General features: G+C 36.0%; 1 protein-coding gene across 1 annotated transcript in view; it reads left to right on the plus strand.

The window, feature by feature from the left end:
- LOC128643352 (embryonic protein UVS.2-like) overlaps nt 1-19,161 on the plus strand; it is a 145,253-nt gene extending 126,092 nt beyond the window's left edge. The window contains exons 15-17 of the mRNA XM_053696282.1: nt 11,937-12,162; nt 13,830-13,948; nt 18,928-19,161. Of these exons, the coding sequence (XP_053552257.1) occupies nt 11,937-12,162; nt 13,830-13,948; nt 18,928-19,161 (579 nt within the window). The remainder of the gene's footprint in view (nt 1-11,936; nt 12,163-13,829; nt 13,949-18,927) is intronic.
- Nucleotides 19,162-22,808: the final 3,647 nt, after the last annotated feature.

Raw genomic sequence — 22,808 nt, forward strand, 5'->3', positions numbered from 1 at the left:
CCTTTAAGTTGTTTCTTTGACATAAAACTTGACAGTTACCTAACGCCGTGGCTGCCAGAGAGGGCCTGCTTTGGCATTCAAGAGGTTAACCTTTTAGAGTCTAGTAAATGTTTTACTTATATATGGTAACCACTAATGAATTAACCCCTTGATAACTAGGGTGGGCTGTAATGCATTGTATTGAAGAGCTCTGTGGCAACCAAACAAGTTAATCAACCCCTTAGATGCTGGAAAATAGTGAAAAGATTTCTCATGGTTACAGCCTAATATTATTGATTAATTATGCATCTGATTTTTTTCTGAACCAGAGATTGTGAGACCCTTTTATCATACAGTAAGGTCAGCTGCACATTGCTCTTCTATTTGTGTCACTCACTGTATCTTGCTTATTAAAGTCATGGATTAAGCCCTTTACTGACAGAAGGGCCACTGTTGCTAAAGGGTGGGATAATGCAGTGGGACTTGCATATGCTTGTTAATAAAATTATTCACATAATTGTTTTTATGTTTATTTTTTCCCCCATTTTCAAACACAAAATATCACAACATATGAAACAACTGTCGATATATAGATGAGATCTATATATATAATTTCACCTTTTGGATTTGTGTTTTGTGGGTTTTTATAATTTCAGTAGCAGGATTACATCATTTGCAATGCATTTAGTTTTGAGCTCTTGCTGATATAGAGAATGTGGAAAATATTTATTATGAGACATTATGTCCTGATACTGAAAATATAATTTACAGTGGGTGCAGAGTCATCTCCAAATTCCAGGCACTATTCCCTGGAGTACACATGGCTGACGGAAATATTCTCCCTTCCACCTAGCATGAAGCAGTTTCTTCCTTGGCTATTAGAATTATGACATATCATTTAAATTAGGCCTATTGACTCCGTCCTACCTGAGTTAGGCTCCACTCCCCCATTGGAGATGACTCTGCACCCACTGTAAATTATATATATATATATATATATATATATATATATATATATATAATTTGTTGTTCTTCCTCTATATCTAAGCTAACTTTTACTTAGCAACAGCTACAAATTATATATATATATTTGTAGCTGTTGCTAAGTAAAAGTTAGCTTAGATATAGAGGAAGAACAACAAATTATATATATATATATATATATATATATATATATACACACAAACATGGGATGCTGAATGGGTTAATGTAAATGCAGGGGTCTGTTGAGAACCGCTGTGAGTGTGACCTGTTATTTGAATCAGTGTACTGTTATCTAAATGATTCATTAGAGTTACAGTACACTGAGTCATTTACATACAGCACTGCAGGAAACGAATCTGCGGCTCTACAGTTCACCTACTGAACATGAGGTAGAGCCTCTACCTCATGTTCAGTAGGTGAACTGGTGAATCGGTTCATGAACCGGTTCAGTTAATCGAACCGTCCGAAACGAACCGATTCACCCAGAAGAACCGAACTGCACATCACTAGTTCTCACTTAACCGCCTGGGAGATCACGTGCGTGAGCGTGAAGCCATGTGCCCTGCCCCTAGCACAGAGACACAGGCTGGTCACGTGACTGCTCGGCGGTAAGCCGCCTGTCAAAATATATATTTTTTAAAGTTAGCTACTTACTAGTTACTACATATTTTGGCAGCTGTGGCCCCCGGCCCCTGGGCCTGTATGGTATATAAATTATTAATGTATAACAAATAAAAATTATATTTAAGACAGTCATTTCAGGGGGGCCACAGGGGGGGCCAGGGACTTTTTTACAGGGGCACCGGCCCCTGTAGGCCCCCCTGTAGAACCGCCCCTGCAGTGCATTGATATTTGCAGCGCCATTGCTTTGCAAACTACAAAGCAGCCCTTCCCGCCATGGGCAGTGTTTTTGGCGTGCTTGCTAAATCAGGCCATTTTTTTTTCTTATTAATCAACTCTAGCACTAATGCAATCTGAGACAGGTTTAACTCAGCTGGTGCAGACCCTGCAGGTTTAGTGTGTCCTAGCAATTCAGCTAATTTATTTAATTCATTAGGAGTTATATGTTTGTTCCCATATATGTTTGGTGCATTACTGTATTTTTTAAACTTTAAATTTTAAGAATCTTTGTACAGTATCGGCTGCAGATTAGGGCCCCTATTTAACAAGGTCTGGCGGACCTGATCAGACAGTGCGGATCAGGTCCACCAGACCTCGCTGAATACGGAGAGCAATACGCTCTCCGTATTCAGCATTGCACCAGCAGCTCACAAGAGCTGCTGGTGCAACGCCGCCCCCTGCAGACTCACGGCCAATAGGCCGCCAGCAGGGGGGTGTCAATCAACCCAATCGTACTCCATCGGGTTGATTTCCGGCGATGTCTGTCCGCCTGCTCAGAGCAGGCGGACAGGTTATGGAGCAGCGGTCTTTGTGACCGCTGCTTCATAACTGCTGTTTCTGGCGAGTTTCTGAAGACTCGCCAGAAACACGGGCCGTCAAGCTCCTTTCGGAGCTTGATAGATAGGCCCCTAGATCTTAAAACAAATTTTGTTTCTGTTTAGCAGGAAATCCATGTTGTTTGCTGCCATCTAGTGGCGGTTATTTGTAATTATCACTTTTTACTAGTGCTGCACCAGATTCTGTTGTTTGTACCTCTTTTTTTCAAATGAAGAGTATTTAATATGATGAGGGTATAACCTTCTCTGATGGTTTTCATCATTGTATTTCCATTGAGGGAATTAAATTAAGATTTTATCTAATTTCCTCTTGGGTTAGGAATTATTGATATATAGGATATTTTGTTTATTTCCCTCTTATCTGAGATAGAATATTATATTTGTGATGATTTAGGAAATGGTTAAGGCTCCCTTTCTCCCTGTTTTAGAATTTGTTTTTTAGGGACTTTTTAACATTTAGCTGTTATATTCCCCGCCCTGTTTCAGTTACCCTAGTCCCTATTTCTCATTCAAGAATGGTTCAGTGCTGATCAGGATTAAGCTATATCAGTATAGCTTATATTTATTTTTAACTAGTATGCTTCTCTGTCTTTGTGTAATCATATTTATCTTACATGACAGGTTCTCATATATTATGCTTTTAGCATCTTGACTGTTTATGCTTACTTTAATTTTATTTAGAATGTGTGCATATCTGAAGCTTATTATCATTACCAGTGTGTAATTATAATTAATTAACTGAGATGACAAATACTCAGTCTTGGTCCTTTTTTTAGCATTACCATGGTTCGTACCACAAATACACATCTGTTGATTTTTTATTTTCCCTGTGTGTATTTCTATTTTTCTAGCATGAGATCTTGTTTATCTCTTATTTAGAACTTAATAGTATTATTATCTGGAATTTTTACTAGCATTGCAGTGGGTACTTATCCCTTCTGACATAGTTAATTATCTTGAAGTTTAAGGCTGATGTCTTGTGATTTTCAATATTTGTCTCAGCTCTTTTTTATGGAATTATCATGTCTGTCAATTTTTATTTTCCTTATTTGGGCTTTATTTTTGTATAAGGGTGTGTTAGACGTTTGTAATAAACAGACATGTCAGAGGGTCTCTTCGGCCATTTCACACATGTCATATGTTGTGGTACTGTGTCACTCAGGGCTTAGTAGTGGATTTTGCTGCTTGGGCAACTGGAAGTCAAGAGTTCAATTCCTTCTGAGGCAGTCTGGTCTTCCTTGTACATGGTTTTCCTTTTTAGACATGATGTTTTTTTGATGAGGGTTTATCAGCATTTCAAATTCTTCAACATTCTTGGTTGTTGGCAGTGGTTGAATATTTTTGCCAAATTATCACTATTGTAGTTGCCTGATAAGAGGGTACGTTTTGTCCCTCCTAGGTTTAAAGGATCTCAGAAAATTTCTGAGGGTTTCCTCCTTCAAAGGGGAGACTATCTGACCAATAGTTATGTAGGGCGCATTCCTGCATGTTCCAATCTGCAAAATCTTTTTTCCAGTTTGTAACTCTGCCTTTGGACTATCTATTGAATCTAGGATCTTCACAAAGGTCTTACCAATATGGCTGTTTTACGTCCCATGTTAGGTCTTCTTCCTAAGGTTGTCTCTGACCTCAATCTCAATCAGGAGATTGTAGTACCTTCCTTTTGTCCTAATCCTTCCTCTCAGAACGAGCATTTATTGCACAATCTGGATGTGGTGCGTGCTTTGAAATTCTATCTTCATGACACCAAGGAATTTCAACATTCTTCCTCCTTGTTTGTTTTGTTTGCCGGTAAGCACAAGGGTGAGATGGCCTCCTTGACTACTCTTTTTGGCTGAGGAGTGTCGTTCATTTGGCTTATGAGGAAGCTGATCAACATCCTCCTGAAAGGATAACGGCTCATTTTACCCATGCAGTGTCCTCTTCTTGGGCTTTTAAGAATGAAGCTTCCATGGAACAAATCTGTAAGGCGGCTACCTGGTCCTCTTTGCATACCTTTTCACAATTTTCCTTACTGGTTCATTCTGTGTCCTCTCTAGCTTGGGTATTGGTTTTTCAACAGAAATGAATGCATTTTTGGACTCTCCCTACATACATAGTAACATAGTAACATAGTAGATAAGGTTGAAAAAAGACTGAAGTCCATCGAGTTCAACCTATACAAATCTAAAATACTTACAAAAAGCTCCAGTTAAGCTTAAATAACCCCATTAAAATGTGACCCATTTAATACTAGCAATCATATCCATGAATTTTGTTTATATACAGAAATTTATCCAGACTATTTTTAAATGTATCTATGGTATTGGCATTCACTACCTCCTTTGGTAATGAGTTCCACAATTTTATTGCTCTTACAGTGAAAAAACGTTTCCGTTGCAGGAGATTAAATCTCCTTTCCTCCAACCTTAAATTATGACCTCTTGTCAGAACCAATTTTCTTGGAATAAAAAGAGCTTCTGCCATCTCTGTATATGGGCCTTGAATATATTTATATAAAGTAATCATGTCACCTCTCAAGCGCCTTTTTTCTAAAGAGAACAGACCCAGTTTGGCTAGCCTCTCCTCATAGGTTAATTTCTCCAATCCCCTTATTAGCTTTGTGGCCCTTCTCTGAACTTTTTCTAGTTCTGCAATATCTTTTTTAGCAATCGGTCCCCAGAACTGCACTCCAAACTCAAGGTGAGGTCTTACCAGGGCTTTATATAATGACAGAATTATGCTTTCCTCCCTTGAATCAATGCCTCTTTTAATACATGCTAGTATCTTATTAGCCTTTGAAGCCGCTGCCCTGCATTGTGCACTCATCTTTAGCTTGTTATCTATTACTACTCCCAAATCCCTTTCCTCCTGTGTTTGGCTAAGTCTTGTCCCATTTAAAAAATACATAGCCTGCTTATTTTTACTTCCAAAATGTAGAACCTTACATTTTTCCGTATTAAATCTCATTTTCCATTCACTTGCCCATAGTTCTAATTTTAGCAAATCCCTTTGCAAAGAGAGTTCATCCTGCTCTGACCTAATGACCTTACTTAACTTAGTATCATCTGCAAAAATAGAGATGTCGCTATTTAATCCTTGCTCCAAGTCATTTATAAAAATATTAAAAAGAACAGGGCCCAGTACTGATCCCTGGGGGACGCCACTGATTACCTTTGTCCAATCTGAGTATGATCCATTTACTGCTACTCGTTGCTCCCTATCTTTTATCCAGTTATTTATCCATGAGCTAACATTTTCAGCTATTCCCAGTCCCTTAATTTTGTGCATTAATCTCTCATGTGGCACTGTATCAAATGCCTTTGCAAAATCTAAGTATATCACATCAACTGATTCCCCTTTATCTATATTTTTACTTACTTCCTCGTAGAATCTAATTAGATTAGTTTGACATGATCTATTTCTCCTAAAGCCATGCTGATTAGAACTCATAATCTTGTTTACACGAATATGCTCATCAATATAATCCCTTATAATCCCTTCAAATATCTTCCCCACTATTGATGTCAGACTAACTGGTCTATAGCTTCCTGGATCATCCCTGCTTCCCTTTTTGAAGAGTGGCACCACATCAGCTTTACGCCAATCCTGGGGTACCATGCCTGAGGATAATGAGTCTTGAAAAATTAAGAGTAAAGGTTTGTCTATAACAGTGCTAAGTTCCCTTAACACCCTTGGGTGTATTCCATTGGAAAAAAAACAAAATGTATGCTTATCTGATAAATTATTTTCTTTCCTGGCAGGGAGAGTCCACAAACCCGCCCTATTGTTTTTAAGGTGGCATTTTTCACTTGCCTTCAGGCACCTCTATACCCCTAGTGTTTCTCCAACTTTTCCTTATTTCCTCGGCTGAATGACTAAGGAGTGGGGGAAGTGGGAGGGATACTTATAGCTTTGGCTGGTGTGTCTTTGCCTCCTCCTGGTGGCTAGGTTTTGTATTGCCAACAGTTATGAATGACATTGTGGGCTCTCACTGCCAGGAAAGAAAAGAATTTATCAGGTAAGCATCGTTTTTTTTATGGCAGCACTATTTTTTTAAGCTCTAACATAACAGCATGAGAGAATATTAGTAGATAGTACTTCTAATTTAGGAGGCGGGAGAACACTAAGGGCTAGATTACAAGTGGAGCGCTAATTTATTTCACGCCCACAAATGGGCAAATTTGCCTGTTAGCGGGAGTGCAATAAATAAACAGCCATTACATGTGGCTGGTTATTGCTACTTCAATCAGCGCTTATAGAATTAACCAGGGATCAGATCTCTGGTTAATGTTATAAATGTGCCCCAAATACCCTCAAAATACGGTGTATTTTATAACAAAAGTAAAAATTGTAGCATTTTAATTTTTTAATAAAATAACTGTACTACTAGGCAGTATTTGGGGTAAAGTTGGATGGAGTGGGGTGAAAAGTGCCTCTAAATTGCAGTCTATGTGAACTGTGTGTTCCCAGTAGATATATATGTATATGCTTGTATACATATATATATTTATGTGTTAATATGTGTATGTATGTATATATATATATATATATATATATATATATATATATAATCATATAAATATATATTTAATATTAATGCCATCGCTGCAAGACTTACCCCCTTCGCTGCACTTTGTTTCTGTGCTGTGTATGACAACATCAGAATGAGATTCCCACTGGAGCCTATGGAAGTGCGCTCTCTCGTCAGCGCTATGCTTCCCAGCAGTGCGAACCCTAACTCGAGTTGGCATTGCTGTCAACTTGTAATACCAGCGCAGATTAGGGTGCGCTGGTATTACTCAGTGGAGCGCTAGTATTGCTTTTGCAAAACCGATATTTAGTGCTCCACTTGTAATTTGGCCCTTAACCCTTTAAGGACACAGCTTTCAGTTTGCTCAATTGTTTATGATGGAAAAATTCCGTCATATGTCCTTAAGAAGTTAATGTTTTGTTAATTTACTGGCACCCCTAATGGTATAACAAAGTATTACAGTATGCAGTGATACCTTTTTTTTTAGTCTAACATAATATTTCAAAGACAAGCTTTGAGAGTTTTCCTCTCTTCCTCAGGTCTGAAGCAATACTGATCAATATGATATAGATACATATCACATACAACAAATGGAAGGGAGGGAGGGGGGGTGAGATGGGTGTCATAAAAAGCAGAGTATGTGTCTGAAGGAGAAAATAGCTGAGAATAGCCAGAAAGAGTAAATAAACAGAGGAGAGTAAATAGGCAAGATGAGAGGAAAAACAAAAGGAAAATGAAACCAATATAGGACAATAAGATGAGATATTATAGAAAATTTTGATAGTGTGTGAGAAAGCCAGAGTCTACATTAAGTCCTTCATTTCTGGTGTTGAAATGTGTGATCATTTTCATCTCAAACGTCTTTCGTTCATGAGAGTCTTTGAAATTCCCTTTTTTAGTAATATTATTGTGATAATACACATGAGGATATGACATCAATTATGTAAAAATGCCTAATATCTTCATATTCCTTTTTGCTGCCTTTTGTCTCTATAACAAACTACATTATTCAATTACTCCTTCTCCCTCTCCACCTGCACTGTTCATTAGCCCATCTCTCTTAAACTCACCTTACTTTTTGTACTCACAAACTTTACCTATTCCTAAACATTCTCTCTCCCCCTGCACCTTGTCTCAAAAGCAGTCTCATTACTGAAAATCTGTATCTCATCTCATGTCACTCTCCCTCTTGCTTTTACTAACTGCTGGTGACATCTCCCCTAATCCTGGTCCCCAACAACAGCCTAGCTGTGCACATCAATGTTTACCATTCCACAGACTAAAAAAACAAAACTCTGACAACCTTACTCACATTCCTTTTCCATCAAAAGCCACTACACTTGTGCACTCTGGAACTCTTGCTCTGTTTGCAACAAACTCACTTCTATACATGACCTCTTTATCTCCCACTCCCTCAACCTTCTGGCCCTAACAGAAACTTGTCTCTCTCCCCTAGACACAGCATCCACTGCTGCTATGTCACATGGGGGTCACTTCAGCCACACTCCTAGGTCTGGTAATAGACAAGGAGGTGGTGTAGGTATTTTACTTTCCTCTCATTTCACTTTTCAACAAATACATCCCATCTCTTCCCTCACATTTTCCTAATTCGAAACCCACATGATTCACTTATTCTCTCCTCTTTCTATACGTGTTGCAGTCATATACCATCCTCCTGGCTCCTCAACTCAATTTCTAAATCACTTGGCTGCCTGGCTACCTTATTTCCTTTCCTCAGACACCCCTTCCCTCATTCTTGGTGACTTCAACATCCCTCTTGACAATCCCACTGCCTCCTCTGCAAAACAACTTCTGCAACTCACTTCCTCTTTTGGTTTGTCACAATGGACTGATTCTCCCACTCACAAAGATGGTCACTCCCTTGACCTGATCTTTAGCTATCGATGCACTCTCTCAAACTTCACAAACTCCCCCTTTCCTCTTTCTGACCACCATCTCCTTACTTGCAACATATCATCCCTCCCTACAACTCTCCCTCCTTCTGCTCCTCACACCAAACTTCACAGAAGCATTATGTCATTAGATCAACAACAGCTTTCTAATTCCCTCAAACCTCTTCTCTCATCCTTCTCCTCCTTTTCCTGCCCTGACCAATCTATCTGCCACTATAATTCCACGCTTACATCCGTCCTTGACAATCTCGCCCCTCTTACCATAGCTCGGAAATCAAACACTCATCCTCAGCCCTGGCAAACTCCTCTGACACAATACCTACGCAGATGTTCCCGTACTGCTGAGCGGCACTGGAGAAAATCTAGGAGTTCAGCTGATTTTCAACATTACAAATTTATCTTGAACTCCTACTATTCTGCCCTTAATTTCCATAAGCAACACTACTTCTCTACTCTTATCTCTAATCTTTCTTCAAACCCAAAACGTTTGTTCTCCACTTTCAGTACTCTTCTCCACCTTCCCCCACCTCCTAATACAACTTCTCTGTCAGCTCAAGACTTTGCCAACCACTTCAATAACAAAATCGACTCCATCAGAAATGAAATCAGCTCTCAACATAATTCCATTCTCTCACCCCCTCAAATTCTATCAATCAACCACAACCCACATAACCTTAAACTTAGCTCATTCTTCCCTGTTACTGAGGAAGAAGTTTCGGCACTTATACTGTGCTCTCACCTCACTACCTGTCCCCTTGACCCTATCCCCTCACAGCTACTCCCCTCCCTCTCTGCCACCCTTACCCCTATACTCACACACACTTTCAACCTCTCCCTCAGCACCGATATATTTCCCTCATCGCTGAAACATGCACTGGTCACACACACCTATCCTAAAAAAAACCTTCCCTTGATCCTACCTCCCCATCCAACTACCACTCTATTTCCCTCCTCCCTCTTGCATCAAAGCTTCTCGAAAAAGTAGCTTATGCACGCCTATCCCATTTCCTTACAATAAACTCCCTCCTTGACCCATTGCAATCTGGATTTTGTCCCCATCACTCCACAGAGACAGCAATTGTTAAGGTTACCAATGACCTACTTACAGCAAAATCAAAAGGCCACTTCTCTCTGCTTATTCTCCTTGATCTGTCCGGAGCCTTTGACAATGTTGACCACCCTCTTTTGCTCCAAACCCTCCAATCCTTCGGCATCTGTGACACAGCCCTGTCGTGGCTCTCTTCCTACCTGCCAAACCGTACCTTTAGTGTAGCCTTCTCTGGGGCCTCCTCTGCCCTGTCACCACTTTCTGTCGGAGTAACGGTCCCCTTCTCTTCTCAATCTACACGTCATCACTAGGTTCCCTAATAAAGTCCCATGGTTTACAATATAATTTGTATGCCGATGACACCCAAATCTACTTCTCTGCACCAGACCTATCTCCTTCCTTGCTAACCCGTGTCACTAACTGTCTTTCTCACATCTCTAACTGGATGTCCTCTCACTACCTCAAGCTAAATCTCTCCAAAACTGAGCTCCTGATTTTCAACCTTCTTTTAAACTCTCCACCCCCAATCTCTCTATAACTGTTGACAACTCCATCATTACCCCCTACCCCGCATGCCCGATGTCTCGGGTTCACATTTGACTCAGATCTTTCTTTCACTCCTCACATTCAGTCATTGGCTAAAGCCTGCTGCTTCCACCTTAAAAACATCTCTAAAATTAGACACTTCCTTACACAAGACACAACTAAGACTTTAATGCACCCTCTCATTCTTTCCTGCCTCGATTACTGCAACTCTGTCCTCTCTGGTATCCCCACCTGCTGCCTAGCTCCTTTAAAATCCATAATGAATGCCTCTGCCAGACTCATCTTCCTTACACGTCGCTCTTCATCTGCTGCACCTCTCTGACAATCCCTTCACTGGTTTCCTCTTGCCTCTAGGATCAAACACAAAATTCTCATTCTGACATACAAAGCTCTCAACTGCACTGCTCCCCCCTATATCTCAGATCTTGTCTCCAGATACTCTACCTCCCGTCCCCTTTGCTCTGCTCACAACCTCCTACTCTCCTCCTCTCTTGTCACCTCATCACACTCCCATTTACAGGACTTCTCCAGACTGGCTCCCATCTTGTGGAACTCTCTGCCTCGCTCCACAAGACTCTCTTCTAGTTTTAAAAGCTTCAAGTGCTCCCTAAAGACTCTACTGTTCAGGGATGCATACAACCTACACTAACCTTTCTTTATACCAGTTCCTCTCCTCCATTGCTAACCCCTGAACCCCCTTAGCATGTAAGCCTAAGAGTCCAGCTGTTTGTAGATCACCTTCTTAAGAACTGACTACAACAGTGCAACTCTTGACAGGGCCCTCTACCCATTTGATCCCTATAATTGTTTTGTTGTACTCCGCATTTGTTTATAGCGCTGCAGAATCTGTTGGCACTCTACAAATAACCCATAATAAAAAATAACAATAATGGTATTTGTTTATACACTGTTGAGGATTGCCATGACGGTTTTTGCACCAATTTTTTCACTGGGGTTTAACTTTTTGTTTGATTTGTTTGTCCGAGGAAGGGTAGTGTGTTTCCAAAACATCACAAGGAATAAAGCCACTTATTTGAAAGACAGCAGGTGCCTCCTTCAATTTGATATTGTATTTAACTGTTGGAACCCTTGCAGATGTACCTTTGGGTGCGAGTGCCCTTTTTTGGTTTGTGCTTCAGGTTTAGCTTGTGTGCAAAAAAAATTACTTTAAACTTTTAATACGGACGCTAACCCACGTGCGTAAAAAGTTTACTTTCAGTGGTATTAGAGCTCGAGCCGGAGAGCTAAATACCACTCCACTTCTAATCTAGCCAAAAATGTTGTGAGGGGCTTATATTGCATGCATATACACAACACAGTACATAGGCAGAACATGCTGACGTGTTCATTTTAGGATTGTTGATCTTAAATTAAAAATCTGTCATAAATGTATTTTAATACAAAACTTTAGCTAGATCTATGTCTCCCAATGAGATGATGATGATGATGATGATGATGATAATAATAATAAATAACACTTTAAAAACTGTTAACAGGTTTTCCTGACATTTGAAGCATTTGATATCCAGCCCTCCACAAACTGCATGTCAGACTATGTTAAAGTATATGATGGAGCCAGCAAAACATCTCCAGTTCTCCTTGATAAAACCTGTGGTTCCGGAATGTTGCCCTCATTTATAGCATCCAGTAATTCAATGCTTCTGGAATTTGTTAGTGATGGAGCCGTTACTGCAACTGGATTTAAAGCTTCATACACTGGAGGTATTTGTGTTTATTTGCACCTTTTTATCAGTATCGTTATCTTATCTTCCTTAAATGTTTTTTTTTTTATAATTAGCTTTATGCTTCTAAGTTGTGTCGCTGTCTACCTGTACACAGTGAAATTTATATTTATAAGCCAGTCTGCAAAAGGTCCTTAAGGACCAGATGTACACAGATATGCCCTTATAGATGTAATGTTTAATTAGCGCTCTTTTATATACTAATATTATATTTTACCTGGTATACATACAACCCCAAATTTACCATATTTGTATAATTTTTTTTATTTATTTTTAAACCTAAGGTGCGCTATTTTACTGCTAAAAAATATAACTCTCTACATCCTCTTTGACATTAATAAATATGTTTGTATATGTGCTTCCAAAGCTAGCACTACAAGGGTAAAATTATTATTATTTCATGATTCAGATAGCACATAGAATTTTAAACAACTTTTCAACTTACATCTATTATTCAATTGATTTCTTGTTATCCTTTTTTTGAAAAGCAATAAGTTAAGTTCAGGAGTGTGCACGTGTCTGCAGGACAATATTGCAGCAGTTTTTCAATAATTTTATACATTAGCAAGAGCACTAGATGGCAGCACTATTGTAATGTACTGCTTCAGATATGTGCACAGTACCTATCTAGATAGCTATTTAACAAAGAATAACATGAGAATAGTACAAATTTGATGATGGAAGTATATTGAAAACTTTTTTTTATTTTTTTATTAGTTTTCTCTTTTTAAATCATAAAAAAAAACCATTTTGGGTTTTATGTCCCTTTAATAATTATGTTTTTATTTTTATTATTATTATTATTATTATTATTATTATTATTATTATTATTATTGTTGTTATTGTTGTTATTATTATTATTATTATTATTATTATTATTATTATTATTGTTATTGTTATTGTTATTATTATTATTATTATTGTTATTATTGTTATTGTTATTATTGTTATTATTATTATTATTATTATTATTATTATTATTGTTATTATTGTTATTATTATTATTATTATTATTATTGTTATTATTATTATTATTATTATTATTATTGTTATTATTATTATTATTATTATTATTGTTGTTGTTATTATTATTATTGTTATATAAAATAGTGCTACACACAGAATGTGTAGAATATATGAACCCATGTGTACTTACATATTATTATTATTAGTAGTAGTATTATTGTTGTTATTATTATTATTGTTATTATTATTGTTATATAAATTAGTGCTACACACAGAATGTGTAGAATATATGAACCCATGTGTACTTACATATTATTATTATTATTATTATTATTATTATTGTTGTTATTATTAATGTTATTATTATTGTTATATAAAATAGTGCTACACACAGAATGTGTAGAATATATGAACCCATGTGTACTTACATATTATTATTATTATTATTATTATTATTGTTGTTATTATTATTATTATTGTTATTATTATTGTTATATAAATTAGTGCTACACACAGAATGTGTAGAATATATGAACCCATGTGTACTTACATATTATTATTATTATTATTGTTGTTATTATTATTGTTATTATTATTGTTATATAAAATAGTGCTACACACAGAATGTGTAGAATATATGAACCCATGTGTACTATTTTTATTGTCTTTATTAACTTACAGTTTACTGTGGTGCCACAATTAATTCCGCACCTGGGGTTATAACATCACCGGGATACCCCAATCTATATCCACCTTCTGTTGACTGTTTCTGGATTATAACTGCTCCCCCACAGAAAATGGTAAATTATTTATTTTTTGCATAATACAACACAAAACAATAATTAATTATATAGAGATAACTTGTATTTTGCTGTGTAGAATCAGGATCTATGAGCACTGACAATAGAAAGTCAACAGTGAGGCTGTCACATGATCATTACTCCTATGACAATCACTATAAAGCTGTGAGGTCAATAATTCCTTATCTAAATGAGTGAGACCCCTATGTTTCATAATAAATATTTATACAGTGAGGGAGGTAATAAGCGATTTAGAACATTAAAGGGACATTAAATCCAATTTTTGTCTTTCATTATTTAGAATACAATTTTAAACAATGTTCAAAGTACTTCTATTATCTATTTAGCTTTATTCTTTAGATATCCTTTGTTGAAGACATAGCAATGCACACGTGCAAACCAATCACACGAGGCATCTATGTACAGTCACCAATCAGCAGCTACTGAGCCTATCTAGATATGCTTTTCAGCAAAGGATAGCACAAAAATAAAGCAAAATAGATAATAGAAGTGAATTAGAAAGTTGATTAATTTTGCATGCTCTTTCGACAACATGAAAGAAAAAAAATGGGTTTCATGTTCCTTTCAGTCTCCCCCAAATAGGATCAGTGCTATGAGGTATTAGAGAAGATGACCACCACTACATGGTAATACTCCTCCTTGGAATATATCTCTGCTGTTTACTGTTTTGTGAGACAGGAGACCAATGTTCCTTATGGTAACAGAAGGGAACCTTCATTCTAAAGATTTCTAATTACAAATTGTGGATCATTTCCTCTTTAAGTCAAACAGTAAAGGTGTCATGTTAGGGACCTCTGTCCTTTAGTGGTTAGTGTTGCAGGTAATCACCATTTTTTGGGTAATTACTTGTAATATAAAGAAATGGGAGTTGGAGATACCCCTCTTTCATTTGAGGCTTTGGGGTCAAGGTATGGGTACCATAAGAAATCTCCACCACATAAAAAATTGGAATAACACTTGGGCACATTTTCCGTGTTTGTGATTTTGTCATGAAGCCATAATGACAAAATAGTGTAGAGATACTATAAAATAATATCCGCTTGAATAAATATTTGGTGTTTAGAGGGTATGGTAATAGGACAAACATCAGTAAAAACAGAGGGTGACTGTGTTTTTCTTCACATTTAGTGCCAGATTACAAGTGGGATGCTAAATATCGCTTTTGAAAGCATTAGCCCTCCACTGAGTAATACCAGCGCACCCTAATGTTTGCTGGTATTACAAGTTGACAGCGAAGGGGGAAAGTAGTGCAGCGATGGAAGCAATATTAAATGTATGTGCTTATATACATACATATTTATGTGTTTGTATGTATATTATTATTATTATTATTATCATTTATTTGTATAGCGCCGCCAGATTCCGTAGCGCTGGGTATATATACACATATTAACAAGTACATACTGTATATATGTATATAAGCACATACATACATATTTATGTGTTTGTATGTATATATATATACACATTAACAAGTACATACTGTATATATGTATATAAGCACATACATATATATTTATGTGTTTGTATGTATATATTCACATATTAACAAGTACATATATATGTATATAAGCACATACATATATATTTATGTGTTTGTATGTATATATACACATATTAACAAGTACATATATATGTATATAAGCACATACATATATATTTATGTGTTTGTATGTATATATACACATTAACAAGTACATACTGTATATATGTATATAAGCACATACATATACAGTGGATATAAAAAGTCTACACACCCCTGTTAAAATGTCAGGTTTCTGTGATGTAAAAAAATGAGACAAAGATAAATCATTTCAGAACTTTTTCCACCTTTAATGTGACCTATAAACTGTACAACTCAATTGAAAAACAAACTGAAATCTTTTAGGTAAAGGGAAATAAAAATAAAATAATAAAATAATATGGTTGCATAAGTCTGAACACCCTTTTATAACTGGGGATGTAGCTGTGTTCAGAATTAAGCAATCACATTCAAAATAATGTTAAATAGTAATAGTAATAGAGTCAGTACACACCTGTCATCATTAAAAGTGCCTCTGATTAACCCCAAATAAAGTTCAGCTGCTCTAGTTGGTCTTTCCTGACATTTTGTTAGTCTCAACCTACAGCAAAAGCCATGGTCCGCAGAGAGCGTCCAAAGCATCAGAGGGATCTAATTGTTAAAAGGCATCAGTCAGGAGAAGGATACAAAAGAATTTCCAAGGCATTAGATATACCATGGAACACAGTGAAGACAGTCATCATCAAGTGAAGAAAATATGGTGCAACAGTGACATTAGAAGAAAACTGTTCTGGGAGGCTGCCAAGAGGCCTACAGCAATATTAAAGGAGCTGTAGGAATATCTGGCAAGTACTGGCTGTGTGGTACATGTGACAACAATCTCACGTATTCTTCATATGTCTGGGCTATGGGGTAGAGTGGCAAGACGGAAGCCTTTTCTTACAAAAAAAAACATCCAAGCCCCGGCTAAATTTTGCAAAAACCCATCTGAAGTTTCCCAAAAGCATGTTGCAAAAGGTGTTCTGGTCTGATGAAACCAAAGTTGAACTTTTTGGCCATAATTCCAAAAGATATGTTTGGCGCAAAAACAACACTGCATATCACCAAAAGAACACCATACCCACAGTGAAGCATGGTGCTGTCAGCATCATGCTTTGGGGCTATTTTTCTTCAGCTGGAACTGGGGTCTTAGTCAAGGTAGAGGGAATAATGAACAGTTCCAAATACCAGACAATATTGGCACAAAACCTTCAGGCTTCTGCTAGAAAGCTGAACATGAAGAGGAACTTGATCTTTCAGCATGACAACAGCCCAAAGCATACATCCAAATCAACAAAGGAATGGCTTCACCAGAAGAAGATTAAAGTTTTGGGATGGCCCAGCCAGAGCCCAGACCTGGATCCAATTCATAATCTGTGGGGTGATCTGAAGAGGGCTGTGCACAGGAGATGCCCTCGCATTCTGACAGATTTAGAGTGTTTTTGCAAAGAAGAGTGGGCAAATCTTGCAAGTCAAGATGTGCCATGCTGAAAAACTCATACCCAAAAAGACTGAGTGCTGTAATAAAATCAAAAGGTGCTTCAATAAAGTATTAGTTTAAGGGTGTTCACACTTATTATTTTATTTTTTTATTTTAATTTCCCTTTACCTAAAAGATTTCAGTTTGTTTTTCAATTGAGTTGTACAGTTTATAGGTCACATTAAAGGTGGAAAAAGTTCTGAAATGATTTATCTTTGTCTCATTTTTTTACATCACAGAAACCTGACATTTTAACAGGGGTGTGTAGACTTTTTATATCCACTGTATATTTATGTGTTTGTATGTATATATACATATATTAACAAGTACATATTGTATATATGTATATAAGCACATACATACATATTTATGTGTTTGTATGTATATATACACCTATTAACAAGTACATACTGTATATATGTATATAAGCACATACATACATATTTATATGTTTGTATGTATATATACACCTATTAACAAGTACATACTGTATATATGTATATAAGCACATACATACATATTTATGTGTTTGTATGTATATATACACATATTAACAAGTACATACTGTATATATGTATATAAGCATATACATACATATTTATGTGTTTGTATGTATATATACACATATTAACAAGTACATACTGTATATATGTATATAAGCACATACATATATATTTATGTGTTTGTATGTATATATACACATATTAACAAGTACATACTGTATATATGTATATAAGCATATACATACATATTTATGTGTTTGTATGTATATATACACACATATTAACAAGTACATACTGTATATATGTATATAAGCACATACATACATATTTATGTGTTTGTATGTATATATACACATATTAACAAGTACATACTGTATATATGTATATAAGCATATACATATACATTTATGTGTTTGTATGTATATATACACATATTAACAAGTACATACTGTATATATGTATATAAGCACATACATATATATTTATGTGTTTGTATGTATATATTCACATATTAACAAGTACATACTGTATATATGTATATAAGCATATACATACATATTTATGCGTTTGCATGTATATATACACATATTAACAAGTACATACTATATATATATGCATATAAGCATATACATACATATTTATGTGTTTGTATGTATATATACACATATTAACAAGTACATACTATATATATGTATATAAGCATATACATACATATTTATGTGTTTGTATGTATATATACACATATTAACAAGTTCATATATATGTATATAAGCACATACATATATATTTACTGGGAACACACAGTTCCCATAAACCCCAATGTAAAGGCACTTTTCGTTGCATCTTTTTTTTTTCTACCACCCTACAGCTGCCAACTTTAGCCCCCAAAAGGCTGTCTAGTGCTGTTATTTTATTAAAATTAAAAATGCTACAGGACAGTAGCAGTCTGGCTGTGATATTGCCAGGCTGAATCACTGAAGTGCTGCCACTTGGTCCCATGACTAAGCCGGCCATGACTAGCATTAGTTGTGTATTACCTACTTGTGCTTGTTGGCATATACATCTTCTAATGCCCAGTAAGCATTCGCAGTGAAACTAATTATTGAAAACAGAAAATCAGCCATTGAGCTATATAGGAGGTACTCTGCTAATAGAGTTGTATTGGTTTCATGAAAAAAAATCAACATAATTAAATGCCTGTTGTTTCACATGGTTCAGATTTTTCTTTTATACAGCGTCCCTTTAGTGACAGCTAACATTGTCTAAAAACAAATTAAGACTTTATGTGTGTGTTTGTTACATTTCCTTAAATAATTAATTACCTTAGATAAAATGAATTAAAATAAATGAAAGAAATATCCTGTATCCTTTGCTGTTTTCAATTTGTTAACTTTATATTCAAACTTTCTTGCAGGTTTCAATTAATTTTAATGTCTTTAACCTGGAGGTAAATACTTACTGCTTATACGACTATGTCCGTATCTATGATGGAAAAACAACGTCCTCTCCACTTCTTGGAACATTCTGTGGCAGTAATTCTTTCAACACTATGTCATTTAGTGCCTCTATGCTAATACAGTTCCACAGTGACGGTAAAACTCAGTCTACCGGATTTCAGGCTTCATATAGGTTTATTAAATGTATGTAATTTCCCTCTTTTTTATGTTTTGTTTTATATCATCTGATGTTTGATGTTTTCTTAAATGCAACATTATTTCCCATGGAAAAGTAACCCGACCGCGCCATTACACTCAGTGCAGCTCGCTCCCGCTCTCAGACAGAGCAGCAGCGAGCTGCACTGAGTGTTATGGTGCAGTCAGGCCGGGCTGTGACTAGACAGCTGGCCAGGTGCACTCTGTGATAAAACAGACCCGCTCGGAAGAGCACAGAGAGTGGGTCTGAAAAGCAGTCTTTTTTAATAAAAATTCACAGGCAATATTAGATTGCATAAAGTTAGCACTAATATAATGTTATATAATTCTGCACTATGCGCAGAATTATATAACATTATTTTTTAGGTTTACTGGCACTTTAAGATCCAGCAGTAATTTTACAAATTCTAATTATGTTTATGCTTTCTGTTTTACATGAACAAATTAGTATAATACTTTGTATATTTCTGTGTATCTTTTACAAATTATATTGCACTTGTATTTGCCCTATTGTAAAATAAAACACAGCTTCAAAAGGTGGGAGGGACAGGGAAGTTCCCTTGGCTGAACAGGGAAGTTCCCAGGATAATCACAATTCTTGTTAACTGCTGTAAGCGTTTTAAACAAACTGGTCTCACTGATTTTTCTCACCAGCTGTATGCAGGTGAAGTTTGCTTAAAATTAACAATACACTTATTTAACTGACAGAACAGTAATATATAGGTAAATATAGGCAAAAACAAGGATTATAGAATCCTACTTATTGATCCTTTAGATTGAAGCTTTTAATTTTTCTGTTTTATTTTAAATGGAAGAAATATAAAATGCAATGTAATTTGTAAAAGATACTCATAAATATACAAAGTATGAGCCTAATTTGTTAAAGTTACACAGAAACTGTCAAAACATAATCAGAATTTGTAAAATCCTAATTTTAAATACACTGCAGTATACAAAATATAAACTGCAAATTTTAAATGTATTAAAACTTAATCTGAAGTGTTAAAGGGACACTGAACCCAAATTATTTTCTTTTGTGATTCAGATAGAGCATGCAATTTGAAGCAACTTTCTAATTTACGCCTTTTATCAATTTGTCTTTGTTCTCTTCCTATCTTTATTTGAAAAAGAAGACATCTAAGCTTTTTTTTTGGTTCAGACCTGTGGAAAGCACTTTTTAATTGGTGGATGAATTTATCCACCAATCAACAAGAACAACCCAGTTTATTCACCCAAAATGGGCCGGCATCTAAACTTACATTCTTGCATTTCAAATAAAGATACAAAGAAAATGAAGAAAATGTGATAATAGGAGTAAATTAGAAAGTTGCTTAAAATTGTATGCTCTATCTGAATCACAAAAGAAAAAAATTGGGTTCCGTGTCCCTTTAAGTAATATAAAACACAAAGGGCTAGATTAAAAGTGTTGCGGTAATTTTTTTCTCACGCCGTAGTGAAAACACCGCTAGCGTTAAGCTTTTTGATCTTTCTGCGTGTGCATGTATTACCCCATTGAAATCAATGGAGAAAAAATAGTTAAAAAAAAACTCATACCATACTGCGCAAACTACCAACAGCCCCTAGCCTAATATCTCCTAATCCGCCATCCACTCACAATGCAAACAATCTAAATAAACTCTTAACCTTTAAACCGCCATCCCACCACAACGCAAACAATCTAAAAAACCTATTTATCTCTCAACCATCATCCCCCCACAACGCAAACAATCTAAAATTATTAACCCCTAAACCACCATCCCCTAAGAACACAAAGTAATAAACTAACATCTAAACCACCTAACCTAACACCCCCTAACTTAACCCAAATTAAAATACCCCTAAATTTACTAAATAAATCCTAACTACCTTATAAAAAAAAAACGTACCTGTAAAATTAAATAAAAACCTAATTTTACTTTTAGAAATAAAAAACGTTACTAAAAATATAAAAAAAACATTACAAAAAATAAAGTCTAAGATTAGAGAAAATAAAAAAAAAACTAACATTACAAAAAATACAAAAAGACAAAAATCATTGAAAATTTAAAAAGTAATTACCAAAAATAAAATATTTATTCCTATTCTAATGCCCCCCTCCAAATGCCCTTTTCAGGACAATTGATAATTTAGTTTTTTTAGTTAGTTTTTTTGTATTTTGGGGTGTTGGGGGGCTGGATGGCAATTCCCTACAAAAGGCATTTTTAAAGGCTATTGGTAGCTTATTTTTAGAATAGGGCTTTTTTTAATTTGTTTTTTTTTGGGGGGGTATAAGAATAGGATTAAACATTACATTTTTCGGTAATTACTTTATTATTTTAAGTAATTTTAGAGTTTTTTTTATTTTTTTCGTAATGTTAGGGATTCTTATTTTCTGCAATCACAGGCCTAGATTTGGAGTTTTGCGGCCAAAGGGGTGCGTTAGCTACGCATGCTTTTTTCTGGCCGCACCTTTTAAATACCGCTGGTATTTAGAGTTCACAGAAGGGCTGGGTTTTCAGTGCGTTAGGCTCCAAAAAAGGAGCGTAGAGCATATTTACCGCAACTGCAACTCTAAATACCAGCGGTGCTTACGGACGCGGCCAGCTTCAAAAACGTGCTTGTGCACGATTCCCCCATAGGAAACAATGGGACAGTTTGAGCTGAAAAAAAACCTAACACCTGCAAAAAAGCAGCTTTCAGCTCCTAATGCAGCCCCATTGTTTCCTATGGGGAAACACTTCCTAAGTCTGCACCTAACACCCTAACATGTACCCCGAGTCTAAACACCCCTAACCTTACACTTATTAACCCCTATTTTGCCGCCCCCGCTATCGCTGACCCCTGCATTTTATTATTAACCCCTAATCTGCCGCTCCGTACACCGCCGCAACCTACGTTATCCCTATGAACCCCTAATCTGCTGCCCCTAACACCGCCGACCCCTATATTATATTTATTAACCCCTAATCTGCCCCCCACAACGTCGCCGCCAGCTACCTACAATAATTAACCCCTAATCTGCCGACCGCACCTCATCGCTACTATAATAAAGTTATTAACCCCTAATCCGCCTCACTCCCGCCTCAATAACCCTATAATAAATAGTATTAACCCCTAATCTGCCCTCCCTAACATCGCCGACACCTAACTTCAATTATTAACCCCTAATCCGCCTCACTCCCACCTCAATAACCCTATAATAAAGTTATTAACCCCTAATCCGCCTCACTCCTGCCTCAATAACCCTATAATAAATAGTATTAACACCTAATCTGCCCTCCCTAACATCGCCGACACCTAACTTAAATTATTAACCCCTAATCTGCCGACCGGATCTCGCCGCTACTCTAATAAATGTATTAACCCCTAAAGCTAAGTCTAACCCTAACCCTAACACCCCCCTAAATTAAATATAATTTAAATCTAACGAAATAAATTAACTCTTATTAAATAAATTATTCCTATTTAAAGCTAAATACTTACCTGTAAAATAAACCCTAATATAGCTACAATATAAATAATAATTATATTGTAGCTATTTTAGGATTAATATTTATTTTACAGGCAACTTTGTATTTATTTTAACCAGGTACAATAGCTATTAAATAGTTAAGAACTATTTAATAGCTAAAATAGTTAAAATAATTACAAAATTACCTGTAAA

The sequence above is a fragment of the Bombina bombina genome, unplaced genomic scaffold, assembly GCF_027579735.1.
Source record: "Bombina bombina isolate aBomBom1 unplaced genomic scaffold, aBomBom1.pri scaffold_628, whole genome shotgun sequence".
In the NCBI taxonomy this organism is placed as follows: domain Eukaryota; kingdom Metazoa; phylum Chordata; class Amphibia; order Anura; family Bombinatoridae; genus Bombina; species Bombina bombina.